Source organism: Branchiostoma floridae, chromosome 17 (genome assembly GCF_000003815.2).
Source record: "Branchiostoma floridae strain S238N-H82 chromosome 17, Bfl_VNyyK, whole genome shotgun sequence".
Classification (NCBI taxonomy): domain Eukaryota; kingdom Metazoa; phylum Chordata; class Leptocardii; order Amphioxiformes; family Branchiostomatidae; genus Branchiostoma; species Branchiostoma floridae.
Window position 1 is genome coordinate 2,052,790 of NC_049995.1, and position 16,545 is coordinate 2,069,334.

Genomic DNA, 16,545 nt, shown 5'->3' on the forward strand with positions numbered 1-16,545 from the left:
TAACGTTACAATGTTTTCAGAACCCCTTGAGTCTACATCTATCTAGACCCTTATCTAGGTATCATACTCTCACACAACCTGAAATGGAAATCACACATAGATTATATAGCAGCAAAAGCAAACTACTCTGGGATTCTTAAGAAGGAATCTGAGAGGACCATGTAGAACAATCAGAGCTCAAGCCTATTTGTCCATTGTAAGACCAAAACTAGAATATGCGTCCTCTGTGTGGGACCCCCACAAACGCATACATTCACAAACGAACAAACTTGAAGACGAGTTAGAAGCAGTACAGAAGCGTGCCGCCAGGTTCGCCACTGGCGACTACCGCTCAACAACCAGCATTACACACACTCTGCAAACTCTCGGTTGGCCCACCCTACAACAGCGCAGACAAGTTGCCCGCCTTTCGCTTATGTACAAAGCTGTCAATAATCTTATTGCCATCCCCATCCACAATATCCTCACAAGAAACACTAACATAACCAGAGGACACCAGCAACGATTTACCACACTCAACTGTAGGACAGAAACACACAGAGGTAGCTACTTTCCAAAAACAGTCATTGTATGGAATGCACTACTGCAACACCTTATAGAAGCTAAAACCACAGATAGCTTCAAAGCTGGGGTAGCCAAGTACTATGGTTACCCCGGCTTCACACAGCTGTAAGGGTAGGGGCCTATATCTAGTGTGGCAATATGTACAGTATCACTTGTTCCTGTTTTTATGCACCACTTTTTTTTTCTATTTTGTTGACGGCTTGCACCACCACCACCGGCCACACTTGGGTAAGGCCTCTGATCATAAGTACGTCCTGGACATCATGCCCCACTTTTGTCCAGTATCATAAGAAGAAGAAGCAAGGTTTTAACAAATGAATGAAGCTAAACTGCATCCCTGTAGACACTGTGAAACCGTACGCGTGAAACTAAACCACCCAGTTAGTTCAGCACCAAGGGCAGGTCTAATTTACCACTGTCCTTGGTGCTGAACTGATCCTTTCACGTTGTACACTGTAACATACTTTCCTTACAGCCGTACAGAAATCTACAACTACAGAGGCACGACGTCCGGTAAGCCGGTTGTGTCCAGTTATGCCCAACGTTTTCAGGTTTCACATTACAGCTTCGAAAGCTAGCGCCTGTGTCTTACTGGGTTGAACAGGGTCCATTTGTAACGTTTGTCTACAGAAATCATGCATGGCGTCTTCTAATTCAAACTGCGAAACGAAAACACTTGTGCAGATGGCGTCACCGTGATAGGTTCGACTTGCGTCTTTCAGATGCGTCAGTAGGTGTTTTAAAACGGTGGCCAAATCCTTTGCATAGATTTGGACGCACAGCATTCTCGCTGAAGGTGAAAGGTAAGTATTGGAGATACTCAAGCTTACTTCGCCTTCGTGTTTCAATACGTAAATCTTGTTTTGTGCTTGTAGATACTTTAAGTTAGCCGGAGATAGCGTGAACGGGTCCCAGTCTACAAGTATGACGGGTTTGCCGTCGTGAGTACCGCAAGCTCCCGCGGGAAGCCATTTCTGTACAGCCGTACAGAAGTCGTCGTCTGCGTCCTGTAGAGGCACGACGTCCGGTAAGCCGGTCGTGTCCAGTTGAGCCAGCTGAGCGGGGTCCTGTCGCCACCACAGGTTGGGTTCGCTCTGGTATTCTATGAAGGGCTGCCAGAAACGTCGCATGTTACTTTTGTACGTTAGATTAGTTACTGTTCTGCTATTTAAGTTGCAATTGCATTATTTCAGGCTACAGACATTTTCATTTCCAAAACGAGTTGTGGAGCTACATTTCGGGCAAGGCCACAGGCTGCATCCATTTGGAAATTTCACTTTAATTCATATCTATCCATTCATCTTAAAAACAGTTGGGTTGTCACCTTCAGTCGCGTCACTGGTTTTCAAGGGAGCCCAACACGAGTCGCTGCTGTCTTCCCAAACAACACGTGCCTATGTGGTTTAGAAGTCTTACAGGCAAAACTTCAGAAAATCTGAGGCATCCGAAAGTACGTAGGAAATCGTAATCCAAATTCTTCTGAGTACAGAAGATACTCTGGACCTAGAATTGGTTTGGATCAGCCTGTTATCCAGTCGTATTATATAGCTCCCGAGTCTCTTCTGTCCTCTCTCCAAAATACGTATTTGCGGAGAGGACAGAAGAGACTCGGGAGCTATACTCTAGTAATACGGCCGGATGCCAGGCTTAAGGTTTGGATACCAGACTAAGGCGATTATTATGTACTCACCATACTAAAAATATATCGCATCTTTTTCTTCATGGATTCTGTTACGCCTTGGGACAGGGAAAACGCCGTGGATCGCTTGTACTTGACCGTGGGACGATTCTGACGCATCCACTGGTCCTGATGAAGGGACAACCGTCTGTCGATTCCCTGCCCCCTCCAGTCAGGAGCGATCCTAGCGGCTTTGACGATAAATGCAGTTCCACTCTCTGTAATCTTGGATGCCCGCAACCCCACCTGTAATGCAAAGGAATTCGAGATGTAGAAACAGCAAGACGACAAACAACATGTACACATTCGACATTTTCACCATTCCATCTCCAAGCAGATGTTGGGGTAAAAGATTGTCAATAATCGTCGTTTCGACTTTGAGTAGATTTTACTGTTACAGATCTTGAAAACATCGCCTCCGCAAAAACGGTTATCATTTGTTGTTAAAAACAGTGTATTTAGAGATATCACGTCGATGGACAGCGGGTCTAAACTGGAATATTTTGAATATATTGCAGTTTGGAAACATGGTCCGTCGAATTAATATACCTTGATACCCTTTTGAAAGACATCGGATATAGGTCACAGAACAAGCGTTTAATACTTGGAGATGTAAAGTTTCTCACCACTTGGTCACTGACCAACGCCAGGAACACAATGACGTCAGGGTCGTCTATGAAGGAGTGAAAGAACGCCGGGAGGTAGTCTTTGCCCTCGTAGATGCCTTCAGACATTCTCATGACGCTGTCATAGTCGCCGTGACAGGCCATACGGAACGTGAGAGCTAGATCCGCGCCACTGGTGGTGTTGTCTGCACCACTGGTGTTTTTGTCCGCCATCTTTCTGTACTTTTGTGACCTTTGGTCTAGTTTGGAACCGGTTAACCAACATGGGCCAAAGTCTCCAAGCAGATGTTAGAAGGGAACTTACAACAAGATGAAATCTTACCATATGAAATAGCAAAGTTTTAAAATACTTTGCCATTTTTTTTAGATTAAAATGATTTTAATTTTTGAACGCATTTTTAGATATGTAAAATAATATATTTTACTCTGAAAGCAAAATCCCTCCCATAATCTTTCCCCAGTGAACCTTAATTACTCTTACTAGACTAGACCAGAATTCAAAATGAAAACATACGATCTTTGTCCTTATGTGCTGCTGGTAGCTTTGTCTATATCCTTAGCAATGATACGATGTTTTCCAAATTCTGACTCATCTGTAAAGTGTAACCATGTGTCAATTGTGGAATTTTGTCTGGATACTAAAAACATAACTTGGACTGTCCAAGTGAGAAATGAGAACTTCTGACCCTAATAGGAAATTAAAAGAATGCATCCTAGGTTCTGTGGAATGTATGGTAGTAAGAGCTAGTTGTTGTGTAACACAGGATAGCCTGGCGTGGACAAATGACAAAGACGAACACACTACTAGTATAAATGTTTTGTGCATACATCTTTTTAATGTGCAATAATTACAAAAACGAAAGGTTGTTGAAAAAAAACTTAGAAGAGTTACCTTACAAAAGTTAACATTCATATATTTCTATTCCTGAAATGAACTATTTGTTGTTGAACACTTGATTTGTAGAAAACTGTGGGGTAGATGTAGCTGTAGAGATGAAATGTTATTTCCTGGGCTGCGCTTTGTCTGTGAGTGTTTATGTAGGGATGGTGAAAAGCAGATATTATGTACTTTGTAGAATCGTGATTTGTAATTCTTTGTTGTTGTGTCGCAAGGTTCCCTTCACTTCATAACAAGGCTATAATGTATTTTGTCTGAGGAGAGCGTCTCCGTGGCCAGATGTGTATTACTGTCTGCTATTGTTGTGTGATAACTGTTGACAAGGTGTTATCCTTTGTATTGTTCTTTGATGAACTGAAGATGAAAAGAACAACAAAGCCAATAGCAGGTACATGTTATAATTAGTGCCATGCATATAGCTGTAGACAGTGGATATGTGTCTGGGATTTTGAAATAAAGAGCAGTGAGTTGTTGAGTTGGGAAACAGTTGGACAGAGGCTTCGGTCAGAGAAGGAAGCAGAGAGAGGGTCCGAACTCACAGCTCCCGTGCGTGTCAATGGCATAATGCGTAATTTACCTGTGTCTTGTGCGTGTTTTAGTCCTGTAGTTTAAACGTCCCTCGTGCAGCATTCTAAAAGAACCTGGGGCCCAGAACACCGACCCCCACTTCTTACATTTAATAAGAGGTGTTGTGCATTATTAAGGGTCTTTTGAGTGTACAAAATTCTTCATGATTGTCTTTATTGCATATTCATGAACTTTAAACATAAATCAGTGAAATTTAAAATTATAAAAAAAGGAGTGTTTGATAACAAAATTCCGTAATCTCAAAGCAAATTTAAGGTTCTGGCTCAGTACCATCTAGTTTTAATCAATTTGTGTTTTTATAAGCTTTAGTAGGCTTTTTTGTAGTACAACTTTGTACTGTTCTAACAAAAACATGCGTAACACACTGCGGATAATCTAATCTTAACAGCTGCTGAGACAAGTAGTCATCATTCGTTTCCTATTGAGGCACACCGTTTGGTAAGACTATGACATGTCCAGTTGAGGTTTTTAGGTTTCACATCACAGATTCGAAAGCTAGCGTCTGTGTCTTGCTGGGATGAATAGGGTCCATTTGTAACGTGTGTCTACAGAAGTCATGGATGGGGTCTTCTAACTCAAACTGCGAAACGAACACACCCATACAGATGGCGTCACTGTTGTAGATTTGACTTGCTTCCTTCAAGTGCGTCAGTAGGTGTTTTAAAACGGTGGCCAAATCCTTTGCGTAGATTTGGACGCACAGCATTCTCGCTGAAGGTGAAAGGTAAGTATTGGAGATACTCAAGCTTACTTCACCTTCGTGTTTCAATACGTAAATCTTGTTTTGTGCTTGTAGATACTTTAAGTTAGCCGGACATAGTGTGTACGGGTCCCAGTCTACAAGTATGACGGGTTTGCCGTCGTGAGTACCGCAAGCTCCCGCGGGAAGCCATTTCTGTACAGCCGTACAGAAGTCGTCGTCTGCGTCCTGTAGAGGCACGACGTCCGGTAAGCCGGTCGTGTCTAGTTGAGCCAGCTGAGCGGGGTCCTGTCGCCACCACAGGTTGGGTCCACCTTGGTGCAGTATGAAGGGCTGATGGAAAATCACATGTTTGCTACATTTGTTACTGTTCTTCTGCTTAATCTCCAAGCAGATCCAGTGGTAGCATAAGATAGCATCAAAAGCTGGCAGAGGAAGCCGGCCTAGAAGAGTTTATGCGACCGGTGCCCGTTTGACTCCCTTTGGCCGGCTATACTCCTTTGCCAGCTTTGATACTATCTCACGGCACCGTAGGATCTGCTTGGAGATTTCTTCTTCTTACAATTGCATTTCATGCTACAGAGATGCACATTTCCAAATCGATGTCCCTTCCATGTAGAGTCTTTTTTTGTGTGCACTTTTAGTTAAGGCCCCTTACAGGCCAATTTACTTTTGACTGAGGCAACTCTGTAGTACTTAACTACTCACCATACTGAAAATATAGCGCATCTTTTTCTTCATGGATTCTGTTACGCCTTGTGCGATGGAATCGCCGTGGATCGCTTGTACTTGACCGTGGGACAATTCTGACGCATCCACTGGTCCTGATGTACAGACAACCTGCTGTCGATTCCCTTTCCCCTCCAGTCAGGAGCGACCCTAGCGGCTTTCACAATGAATACAGTTCCGCTCTCCGTGATCTTGGATGCCCGCAATCCCACCTGCATGTCAAAAAAGACAACATTTTTACAAAAATGAAGAATGTCTTCCCTCTAGCCTTGTGTCAACCTCCCTTGTCGCATACAACAGTCAAACTTGTCCGAGCAACCATTTTTGCTCAGTCCCTTGAGTGGTTGCTCAGGACAAGTTTGACTGTATACCATTAGGTTCACCCCAAGGTAGTGTGTGCGAGTGAAAAAAAGAATTGGGGCTATGAAAGGGGGTATTTGAATAGCCTAATGTGATAGCCAGCCCAGGTAGACAGCTCAGCCTTTCCCGTAAACCTTTTCTGCTAGGAGGAAGAAAGAAAAAGAACGCACCAGGAAAAACAATGTTTTCTCCTTCGGGGAAAACATAAATGATCATAGATATTATGTCTAGGCCAGGCTATTGACGCTTCCTAGAGGTTCTAAAGAACGTTATGAAATTGTTCTTTTTATACCGCTGGTTCCGAGGCCTAGTCATAAAGATTGGACTTACATGTGAACGGATTCAATACAACTTAACGGTTGGAAAGTGGAATCAAACAGCCCTGACTCTCTGACTGGAATTCCAAACATTCCTATGGATCAGCATTCCCGTGGACACATGCCTGTACAATTCCCAGAATTTTTGCGACTGAACACAATCATATACCATTTGGCTCGCCCCTGAGGCGTCGCCAAAAAGAAGGATAGCAACAAAAGTTTTAGATTTTCCCTCCCAATATGTCCACATAGAAATCTTTATTGACATAAACTGACAATAGAATCTATTGACATAAATTGACATGTATTACAAAGTACAGTAGTACAGTACAACCAAGAAGGTTCTTTTTCAACGTACCTCCTTGTCAACATATTGGGTCTAGCATGTCATTTACACTATTGGTTCTGTAACAGTGGGGTTCTAGCGCTGCTAACGGTACATGTCACCTGGGTACATGTGTATAAGCATTCGTCCACGTATCTCACCACTTGGTCACCGACCAACGCCAGGAACACAATGACGTCAGGATCGTCTATAAAGGAGTGAAAGAACGCCGGTAGGTAGTCCCTGCCGCCGTAGATGCCTTCAGACATGCTCATGACGGCGTCATAGTCGCTGTGACACGCCATACGGAACGTGAGAGCTAGGTCCGCACCACTGGTGGTGTTGTCCGCCATCTTTAGAACTTTTGTGAACTTGAACTTTGGTCTAGTTATTTTTGGTCTAGTTTGGAACCAACATGGGTCCAAAGGTCGGGTCGGTAATCTCCAAGCAGATGTTAGGATGGAACCAGAGAGACGCACAAACAAGCTGTAACGTTTACAATAACTAGCGGTACACATCTGCAGAAACTAGAGGACGACTCGAAGCGCATGTCACAAGGCACAATACCTGCAATACCATCAAAAATCGCAAGAGCGAGGTTTTGCGCCATTAGTTTGAGATGGGCCGATGCAAGGAGGTTAAAATTTTAACGTGAACTCGAAAACTCTCATGAAAGATCTATTTATGATAATTCTGCTCTTTAAGTTAATTCATGAAGTTCCTCATCCCCCATTTTGATACTTATAACTTTTTAACTGTTATATTTTTTATGACAGACCGAAAGAAAACCCCTGTACTGAAGTGAAACCGCCCACTTTTCCCATGATGCTCCACTTCCCTAAGAAGTGAAACTAAGGAAACTTCCGGGTTGGGTCTGACTGTGTTTCGGGTAAAAATCCCACGTTTTGTCGCTTTTCTGGACGCCAGAGCAGCACTGCACGGACGGACATGTGTTCGAACTACCACACTGGCTGTTGCAAGGTTAGTTTACAGATAGAGGAGCTTTATAAGCGCGCGTTTTACTTGTGACGTCAGGGGATTTCCAGATGATTTTTTTTTAGCTGGAAACCCCCTGACGCGCGTATGCTGAGTCACAAGTTGGTGTTACAAATTGTAGTGAACAAGGCTTCTTTAGTGGCTCCACATACTGAATAGATACTGAAGAGGCAGTAAGAACAAGTATGCCAACTCAATTCTTTTAATAGCTTTGTGTTCTGTAATTTACCTGCCATGGGAGGGGTTTACGGAAAACACTGAGCAGGGTTATTAAGGCTACCTGGCAGCCAAATTGGCTATTGTAACCTTAACATCTTGAGTCCACCGCTGTGTTGCAAACTGGTCTTTCCAAACAACTTTGAAGGGCCTAGAAAGAAAGCAGTGAAGTGACTTGAGATGTCAATAGCAGCTAAAAGAAATTTTCTTTTGGCTTCTTTTGACCGCATGATGCAGTAATATGATAATTTGTTGTTTGAACAGTTTCTAAGCGCATACACCAACAAGTTTTATTCCCTTTTTTGTTTTGATTTCAGAAATGTAAACCATGATGGGAGACAACGGCCCATCCAACCAAAACTCTACTTTCATCTACGACACTGCTGTGTATTACGATGAATCTGACCAAAGAAGGGAGGACATACAAAAGTATAGAGACAAACTCGAACATAACAAATGGGGGTTTTCAGTATGCGACCCATACCGAGACGGGCACGGAGAACGGATGAAACGGTTCAAGCAGTCGTTTATAGACAGCCGCCACGCCATAGTGTTTCTCTCACCAGACGTACTGGAACGAATGAACAAAAACCTTGAAGACGCCGTAGAATTTAAGATGGGTACGTTTTTGTCTGGGATTCTGGAAAGCCACGACCTGAAGCTGAAGAGAAGACTCATTCCCATTGTGTTTGAAAGTGACGACAGGAATTTCCAGAAACCTTTTCTTCTGAGCGACTTCAGTATTCTGTGTCCAGGGAAGAAAGGGTTTTACAGACACCTGTACAGATCACTGAGCAAGCTGTCGGGTAACTTTTTTTTATCTTTTTTAATGGAGTTAGAAGAGCCTTTTAGTCTTGGGTCAAAAATGTAATTCAATATTATATACTTTCTTAGTACCAATTTTTAGATGTCATAGCTGCAAGAAAATGGTGTTCCCTCCTTGTTAGCTAGTAAGTGTTTCAATATTATTGGTTCACGGATTTTTTCCTAAAAAGTATGGAGCGAGAGGGCAAAATAAAAATAAAAATAAAAATTGTAAAATGGTTGGGGTAAAGGTAAGGGTTAATCCAAAACATAAAGAATAAAAAGTTTTCAGCTCGAAAAAAGTACAAAACACTATTACTGTACAGTAACTGCACCTGTTTGTTCAAAATTATAAATTTTAAAGTAGTGTCAGTTTTTATGTTTGTCCCATTCTTCATCATAGTTCATGAATGAAAAATATGACTGCAATAATAATACCCACATTTTAAGGAGCTTATAATATAAAGGCCAATTTGCTACACCAGAAAGTTGGTGAATGGTTTCATTTATGGTGAAAATTTGCTGAGTGGTGATTTTTATTTTTTCCCCAAAAAATTGGAGCGAGCGAATCCGTGAACCAAGAAATTAAATTGGTGTGGCCTTAAGAACAAATATTTATATTGTTATTGCAACATTTATTCTTAAAACTTTAGGCCCTGACACCATCACGCAGAGGCAGATCCGACAGAAGGTTGATGCGATGGGCAGAGACAGATACACAGACAGAGTTGTTACTGGGGTGGCACATGGACTTGAGATACCAGAAGAAGTCCTGGAAGACATCCTACAGGAATATGGAGGACACAAGGCCATGCTGATAGAGGTACATCTTCTGGATTAACATGCTTTTTTACGTGATGACAATAAACCAAAAACAGTTGGAACTTAGGCTCTATAACATAGATTGTAGCCTGCATTCTGTCCTACATCCTTGCCTTTACTAGTACTTTGTTCATTTTGTAAAAAAGGGAAAGGTTTTTTTCTGATGTTTTGAACTTGTGATTGAAACAATGCTGTTCATACAATGAAAACTTGTGTACAACCTGTCATGATTTCACCAGTGAAGTTGCCAAAAGATTTATGGTACACACCTCTGACTATTTGCAGACTGTGGAGTGTTGGAGGTTACGCCATGGGCCTGATGCGACTGCCACTATTTTGGACCGTGTCCTGGAAAGATGTACCACTACACCTCAACAAGTAGCTGACCTACCACCACAGAGCCTTGGTGAGGAATTTATTACCTCCTGTGTGTGTGTGCATGTTTGCGTGCGTGTGTGAATGCATGTGTGTGTGTCTGTGTGTCTGTATGTGTGTATGTGTGTATTTCAGTAAATTCCTCTCTTCCCTAGAACTTGGTCATGGAACCCCCATGACATTATGTTTTGCATTAAGTCGCTGTCAATCGTGAAATCTCCCGCCGTTTTTCAAAGCCTTGTTTTACAAAGACGGGCATGATTAACAAATGTACTGTCTCAACCTAAGTGTAAAATGACTCTTTGTAAATGCATGTCATGTTTTCAGTGAGGACACATATCACTGAGGAACCCTCTTCTATGATTCCCATTCAGCGACAGACAACCACCAGTGGTAAGTTTTGTTTTGCTGCATCTTACTGCTAGACGCACAATTATAATTTATATACATTTTTTATATTGAAATGTATTTAAATTAATGTTATAAAAGAGAGAGTCAATTCAGCAAAGCTGGTGTCATTTTTTATTAATTTGTTCCATTGAACTTATTGAATCTTGTGCAATAGAGCAATACTGTGTTGGCTGGGCCTCATCATTGAACAAATGGAAAAGCTAAAGACCTCCTAAGGTGGTACTAAACAGGTGCCGAACAGGAAAAAGGAAGAGACAAGAAAGCTGAGAGAGACCTTCTCGAGATGGGCTGAGAGGACAACATCGAGCAACAAACAACAAGCACTGATGATGATGGTGATAATAAACTGTAAAAAAAATAATGTGATAAAGTAGTCTTGCATCGGATATTTGTTACTTTGGTGCTCGGTATTCACTGTGAATTTACATTTTTTTTGTAGAAGTTCAAGGAGCTGCACATGAACTTGATGCAGCTCTGAACATTGATGTGGAAAACCTGACAGTTCACTCAGGAGAAGCCCAACTGCATGGACTGGAAGTTTCCTCAGAATCAGGTCAGTTTAAGCTTTGTAGTTGTCTTCTTACAGTAACACAGAAATCAAATTGTGCCAAGAGGATTTGAAGAGTTCAGATTTTGTGTCTACTTTTCTTATCTGTGATATACTTTAACTTGTGCTTCTAAATTAGTCCTATCATGGTGAAGAAAAAAGAATAATATGTGGCAATAGCAAGTTAATATCATGATAATTCCTTTTGCTATGTATTTAGTCCTTTATAAGTTTTGCCAAGAAGGTTATATTTTATGTGTTTCTGTGTTTTTATGTGGGTAGCATAACTCAATGTGTCCTTATGATTATAGTGATATTTGGTACGTGGGTAGTAGATACATACAAAATAGAATTGAGCAAAATTATTGGGTTCCCAATTGAAAGCAGCTTTCATATATCAATGGTACTACAGCAAAACTCCTCCTACATTTATTACTTTGTTAATTTGTTTGTAGAACCTGCTAACGATGCAGCTGAAGCACCTGGCACTGATGGAGAAGAGCAGACAGAAGGAGCACAACCTCCCCCAGAACCTGGTTAGTTTGAACGCTATCAGTCTTGTTACATGATTATTGATTTAAAAAAAAAAAATTAATACAGTCTGAGATAGCAGCTAAACCTTTAAAGTCGAGTTTTACAAAAATGGACAATGTCATGATTAACAAAATGTATCATGTTTTCAGGGAGGACACATGTCATAAACTCCTCCTATGTGTTTGAGTAGTAGAGTAGAGTAGAGTAGAGTTCTTCAGGTGCAGCTAGGAACATCTGTGTGAACGTATGTGTTCATGTGTTTGTAGAACCTGCTGATGATACAGCTGAAGCTCCTGGCACTGATGGAGAACAGCAGACAGGTGCTACAGAAGGAAGCCAACCTCCCCCAGAACCTGGTTGGTTTGAACACTATCATTTTCATTATAATATTGATTAAAAAAGAAAATGAATACAGCCTGAGATAAGCAGCTATCCCTTTAAAGTGAAATTTTACAAAAATGGACAGTGTCATGATTAACAGAATGTATCATGTTTTCAGTCAGGACACATGTCACTGAGGAACCCTCTCCCATCACTCCCAAACTCCTCCTATGTGTATGAGTAGTAAGAGTAGAGTTCTTCAGGCGCAGCTAGGAACGTGTGTGTTTGTGTTTGTAGAACTCGCTAATGATACAGCTGAAGCTCCTGGCACTGATGGAGAACAGCAGACAGGTGCTACAGAAGGGGCCCAACATTCCCCAGAACCTGGTTAGTTTGAACACTATTATTTGATTATTGATTATTGATATTGAAAAAGAAAATGAATACAGCTTGAGATACTGTTAATGCATTTAAGTTTGTGGGGATTGAATTTGACTGTTCGTGGTAGTTTTAAGATTGCTTTTAGCACCAAGCACTGTAGTCTCTAACTGCCATGGAAAAATAGTTGCGGTGAATTAGCAACGTGAAAACCGCAAACATAAAACCTGGTCTGATTTAGTTTCTGCATTTACAGTAGTAGCTAACCCTTTAAAGTTAGGAAGTTTGGTTATACAGTCAAACCTGTCCTGAGCAATCACTCACGGGACCGAGCAAAAATGGTTGCTGAGGATAGGTGGTTGCTTGGCGAACAAAAATAATAAATGATACGGTTTGCATTTATTTATTTATGCATGATATACACCTTCAGTTAGTTCTCAGGAAACATATCTACAAGAGACGCACAGTTTTCAATCCCCATGCTGTTATGTAAACAAATTTCAATAAACCATTGTTTAACAATCAGAGCTGAGTTTGTCTAACAATTAAACATGGTTTGTTTTGTAGTTGTCTGTTTTTCTGAACAGCCCAAACAAGTGCTTTGAATTTCTCTACCAGTATGTCAAAATTCTCACTGATAATCATTTTGCACGGTGCACATTGTCAATATGCTTGACTGATATTCCCTTACATAAAGAGAAGAAGTCTCTAAGTCCAGGGTAACTGTGCCTTCATAATTCTTCATATAAAATGGCTGCTAGCTGCTGTCAGTCAATTTTGGTTGGTATGGTTTTTTTTGGTATGGCAAATTTCTAAATTAAGGTTTTGATACTTTCTCATTGATATTACCAATTTTATAAAGTCATGGGTAACAAATCTAATTTATGATGCAGCGGCAACACCAATGCACCTCAGCTACCGTGAAAATGCAGCCATTGATGTAGAAGGTGGCAACAGTACAGATGAACCTCCAGAGAGATGTAGCCAAGTAAATGTAGAAGTTAAAAACAGTGCAGTCAATCATCCAGACACCGGCAAAGAAAAACTGTCAAATGGTGCAGCAGGATCTCAGCTAGTTCCTTTGGAGAAAGGTTAGTTCAATTATCAAATTGATATCAAACTTTATGTTTTTATTTGCATTCTTATCTTTTTTTAGCCAGAGTGTCGTCATGCAAAAAGTTATGCAAAAAATTAATAAATTTCCTTTCATTCTCTTTGTGGTGGTTCAGACATTGATGCAAAATGAATATGCTGAATGATTTTTGATATTTGTGGGACTAGTGGGTACTTAATTGAATGCTGTGAAGTAAGATGAATTATTTTTTTTACTCCTTCACCCCTATGGTATATCAATATTAATAAGGTAATGATGTCATTGTTACGACCTTGGTGTTACGAGTCACGTGATGCCCCTTGCTCTCTTAACACCATGATGGCTGTGTTGTAAGCATTATGTGATTAAATCCCTCTTTGAATCAAGGTGCATCTTCGCCTTTGATTAACTCACTTCGCATCCTCTGGTCGACGTTGCTGTTTGTCTATCTATAGCCTGGCATAGTAGCAAATTTTTGAAGCATAGTTTGAATACTCTAGATCTACCTCTAAACTATTTGCCTTGTTGATGTAGAAGGTGACAACAGTGCAGCCAAACCTCCAGACACCAGCGAAGAAAAACTGTCAACTGGTGCACAAGGAACTCAGCTAGTTTCTTTGGAACAAGGTTAGTTCAAATGTATTATACATTAATTTTGCTTTTATTGGCATTTCTGTCTTTTTTAGTCTGCGATCATGAATTGCTACCAATTGATTTCTTTTTCTTTTAAGTGGCTAGATATTGAAACATGATATGTTATACCTTGATAATTCCTAGAGGGTCTAAATTTGACTTATGAATCAGTTTGCTTGAAGGGACATAAATCTATTAAAAGCCAATTTTAGTAAAGCTTTCTTTCAAACTGAAGAGTGGTTGCATTTGAATTGATAATATGTAACTATGCTCTTGGGGACAGTATGTTGCTTTTGAATACATTGTAGTTAAATTCACATTCTTTGGGTGCTGTTAACAGATATTTTCAGCCTCATGTTGGCTCTGCTGCTTTTAGCATTCACCATGAATGGACAGAATGGTTGAGAAGTACTGACACGTCTAGTCTTCTCTTACGTAACATTTAAGCTGTATAGCTATCATTGTATTACTAAGAAAATCAGAATCATGATGATTTAGACACTGTTTGTTACCCATAAAACTGGTCATGACCAAGTGTGAAAGCTGCACCATTATCTGTTGGATTAGGGTGGCAATTTGAAGATTGACGACTGTCTATATTATCTTAACATTTGGATATCAGAAGAGCACATGGCATACATGCTACAAAAAGTTAATTTTGTCACTGAGGTATAGGAAAGTCAGTGTTTGAACAAAAAGGTTGTCCAATTTTCTTGGGCAACCAAATATTGTTGAACCATGTGTCATTAAGACTGTACAAGTGAAGTCAAGAGGACAAGCACAGGCTACGTAGATCCAGTCCACAACATAAACATGGCTGAAAAGTTTTCAAACTTGACAGGGACGCAGAACGTCACAGTGGTGAACTACCACATCAAGAACATCTACATCACAAACAGCGACATGGTTCAGGTCGGTGACTGTAATGCCATACAGATGTCACAGACGGAGGTTGGGGAAGATAATCTAGAGGAAGAGGAGGAGGATGCATCTGGTGTGGAAGTACCAACACGAACAGCCCACAGCCAGCTGGGTACAGCTGCAGGCACGAACACTGATGAGAACACTGACAGACATGATGACTCGCACCTGGAGGAAGAAGACTGTAAGAAATGGAGTTAACGACTTGTGACGGTCGAGCCACACAAATTTGATTTTTAATGGATGACATCCTCTGCATGGAGACAAAACTTTATGAGGAAAATTTCCATCAATTGTTTGGGATTGGACTTTTGCATGATACGTCAGGCTAATTTACGATGGTTCCATGATCATGATCATGTTCCCGCAGTTGCAGTTTTGTCATTTGTAGACGCTGCTACATTTTCATAGGCTTGTTGTAACAATCAAAGCAAGATTTCCCTCAGAAAAAAAAACTTTTAGGCAGAAATCATCCAGAAGTCTAATTTGTATGGCATAAATTTTAGATTACATGTGAAATAACTTTCTTGTGGTGAATATGATTTTTAATATGCATCTTGTGGCAAAATAGCATGGAATGGATGATAGTTTATAGCTGCTCCATTCACTTGGATGGCACTTAAGGCTATCAAATAGGAGCAAGCAAGGTTAATCTTGAATGTGATTCTTAGGAGTTCATTAGCTTTGCACTTCTAGTGTTTATTGCTGCAGAAATTGTTTTGCAACTTTTCATTTTGTTGGGGAGTCTGAAAGAATGATTGATGTCTGTCATTGCCTCTGGTAAAATGCTGTCTTGTGCAGCAAGAATTGTGGCATTGTTTTATCTGCTCTTGGCACTCACTGTTAAACAGCTGCTGTTTCAGCTCAATAAACAGCTATTCTCAGTAATCATTATCTTCTATGGCAGCTCTTGAAATTCCAAGTTGGAAAACTTTTAGATTTGTCAGAAAGTGCCGAAATGGACACATTGTGACTAATTCTTTAATTGGCACATGTGGCTATTATCAATAAAGTTTCAAATTGGAAATCTGGTCACTCTCTTGTACACTGAGTCCAGAAATTTAAAACCCTAATCATAGATATCTGATTTTGATACATCCCTACCATAACCAACATTTGTTTGCTGTGTCTACAGGAAAACCTATAGTTGATTTTACTTTACATTTTACTTGTAGATGCTGCTGCAGCACCACTTCAACAAGATGGACCCCCAGATCCAAGTGAAGTTGAATCTGGTGCAGGTATATTCTTATAACTTAAAAGTTGCTCCAATAGATTGCAAAGTTGTAATATCTATAACAGTTTAACCCTCAAACCACCGTATGGGGTCAAAACTGACCCCAGGCGTATATCAATGTGTGCCATTATGTCATTTCTGGTTGAAAACAAATTTCCTTCCAGGAGTTTGTTTGTATATATGTCCTATAACTTCTTATACGTTTTTACCGAGATTGGCTAATTATTGATTAAGTTATCCTCGAAAGTTTATGCATAGTCCAGTGGGGTCAAAATTGACCCCAGCATTTTTTTAAACAAACTTTTGTTACCCACACCTAAACTACTTATTGTAGGAGCACGAAATTTTCAGAGAATGATGTACATGTAAGCCAAAATTATTATACTAACTTTCGTGCCATTATAATGTTATATGATGACATTATGACGTCATCTAGGTAATATCGGCCGCCATCTTGGATTTTGACTGATGA

General features: G+C 40.5%; 3 protein-coding genes across 7 annotated transcripts in view; 2 read left to right on the forward strand and 1 right to left on the reverse strand.

Moving 5' to 3' along the window:
• Positions 1-60: 60 nt before the first annotated feature.
• Positions 61-7,344, reverse strand: LOC118404674 (probable N-acetyltransferase 16). 4 transcript variants are annotated; one of them, XM_035803918.1, is made up of 4 exons: positions 7,117-7,344; positions 2,884-3,038; positions 2,255-2,488; positions 61-1,676 (listed from the first exon to the last, which is right to left on the reverse strand). In XM_035803918.1, the coding sequence occupies exons 1-4, from the start codon at positions 7,301-7,303 to the stop codon at positions 1,119-1,121; spliced, it is 1,134 nt and encodes a 377-aa protein (XP_035659811.1). In that variant the 5' UTR covers positions 7,304-7,344; the 3' UTR covers positions 61-1,118. The 4 variants fall into 4 exon arrangements, with proteins under 4 accessions (XP_035659811.1, XP_035659810.1, XP_035659807.1 ...); XM_035803917.1 differs by having other exon boundaries at positions 2,869-3,038; XM_035803914.1 differs by lacking the exon at positions 2,884-3,038 and having other exon boundaries at positions 6,947-7,344.
• A 274-nt stretch (positions 7,345-7,618) lies between these two features.
• Positions 7,619-12,203, forward strand: LOC118404879. Its single transcript, XM_035804260.1, has 9 exons — positions 7,619-7,766; positions 8,315-8,803; positions 9,455-9,624; positions 9,909-10,029; positions 10,326-10,391; positions 10,849-10,962; positions 11,412-11,492; positions 11,757-11,846; positions 12,109-12,203. The coding sequence occupies exons 2-9, from the start codon at positions 8,326-8,328 to the stop codon at positions 12,201-12,203; spliced, it is 1,215 nt and encodes a 404-aa protein (XP_035660153.1). The 5' UTR covers positions 7,619-7,766; positions 8,315-8,325.
• Positions 12,204-13,086: 883 nt separating this feature from the next.
• LOC118405133 overlaps positions 13,087-16,545 on the forward strand; it is a 10,025-nt gene continuing 6,566 nt past the window's right edge. The window contains exons 1-4 of one of the 2 annotated variants that reach the window (XM_035804548.1): positions 13,087-13,280; positions 13,817-13,909; positions 14,757-15,020; positions 16,012-16,077. In XM_035804548.1, the coding sequence (XP_035660441.1) occupies positions 13,094-13,280; positions 13,817-13,909; positions 14,757-15,020; positions 16,012-16,077 (610 nt within the window). In that variant the 5' untranslated portion in view covers positions 13,087-13,093. The remainder of the gene's footprint in view (positions 13,281-13,816; positions 13,910-14,756; positions 15,021-16,011; positions 16,078-16,545) is intronic. The other variant, XM_035804549.1, reaches the window with a different exon arrangement.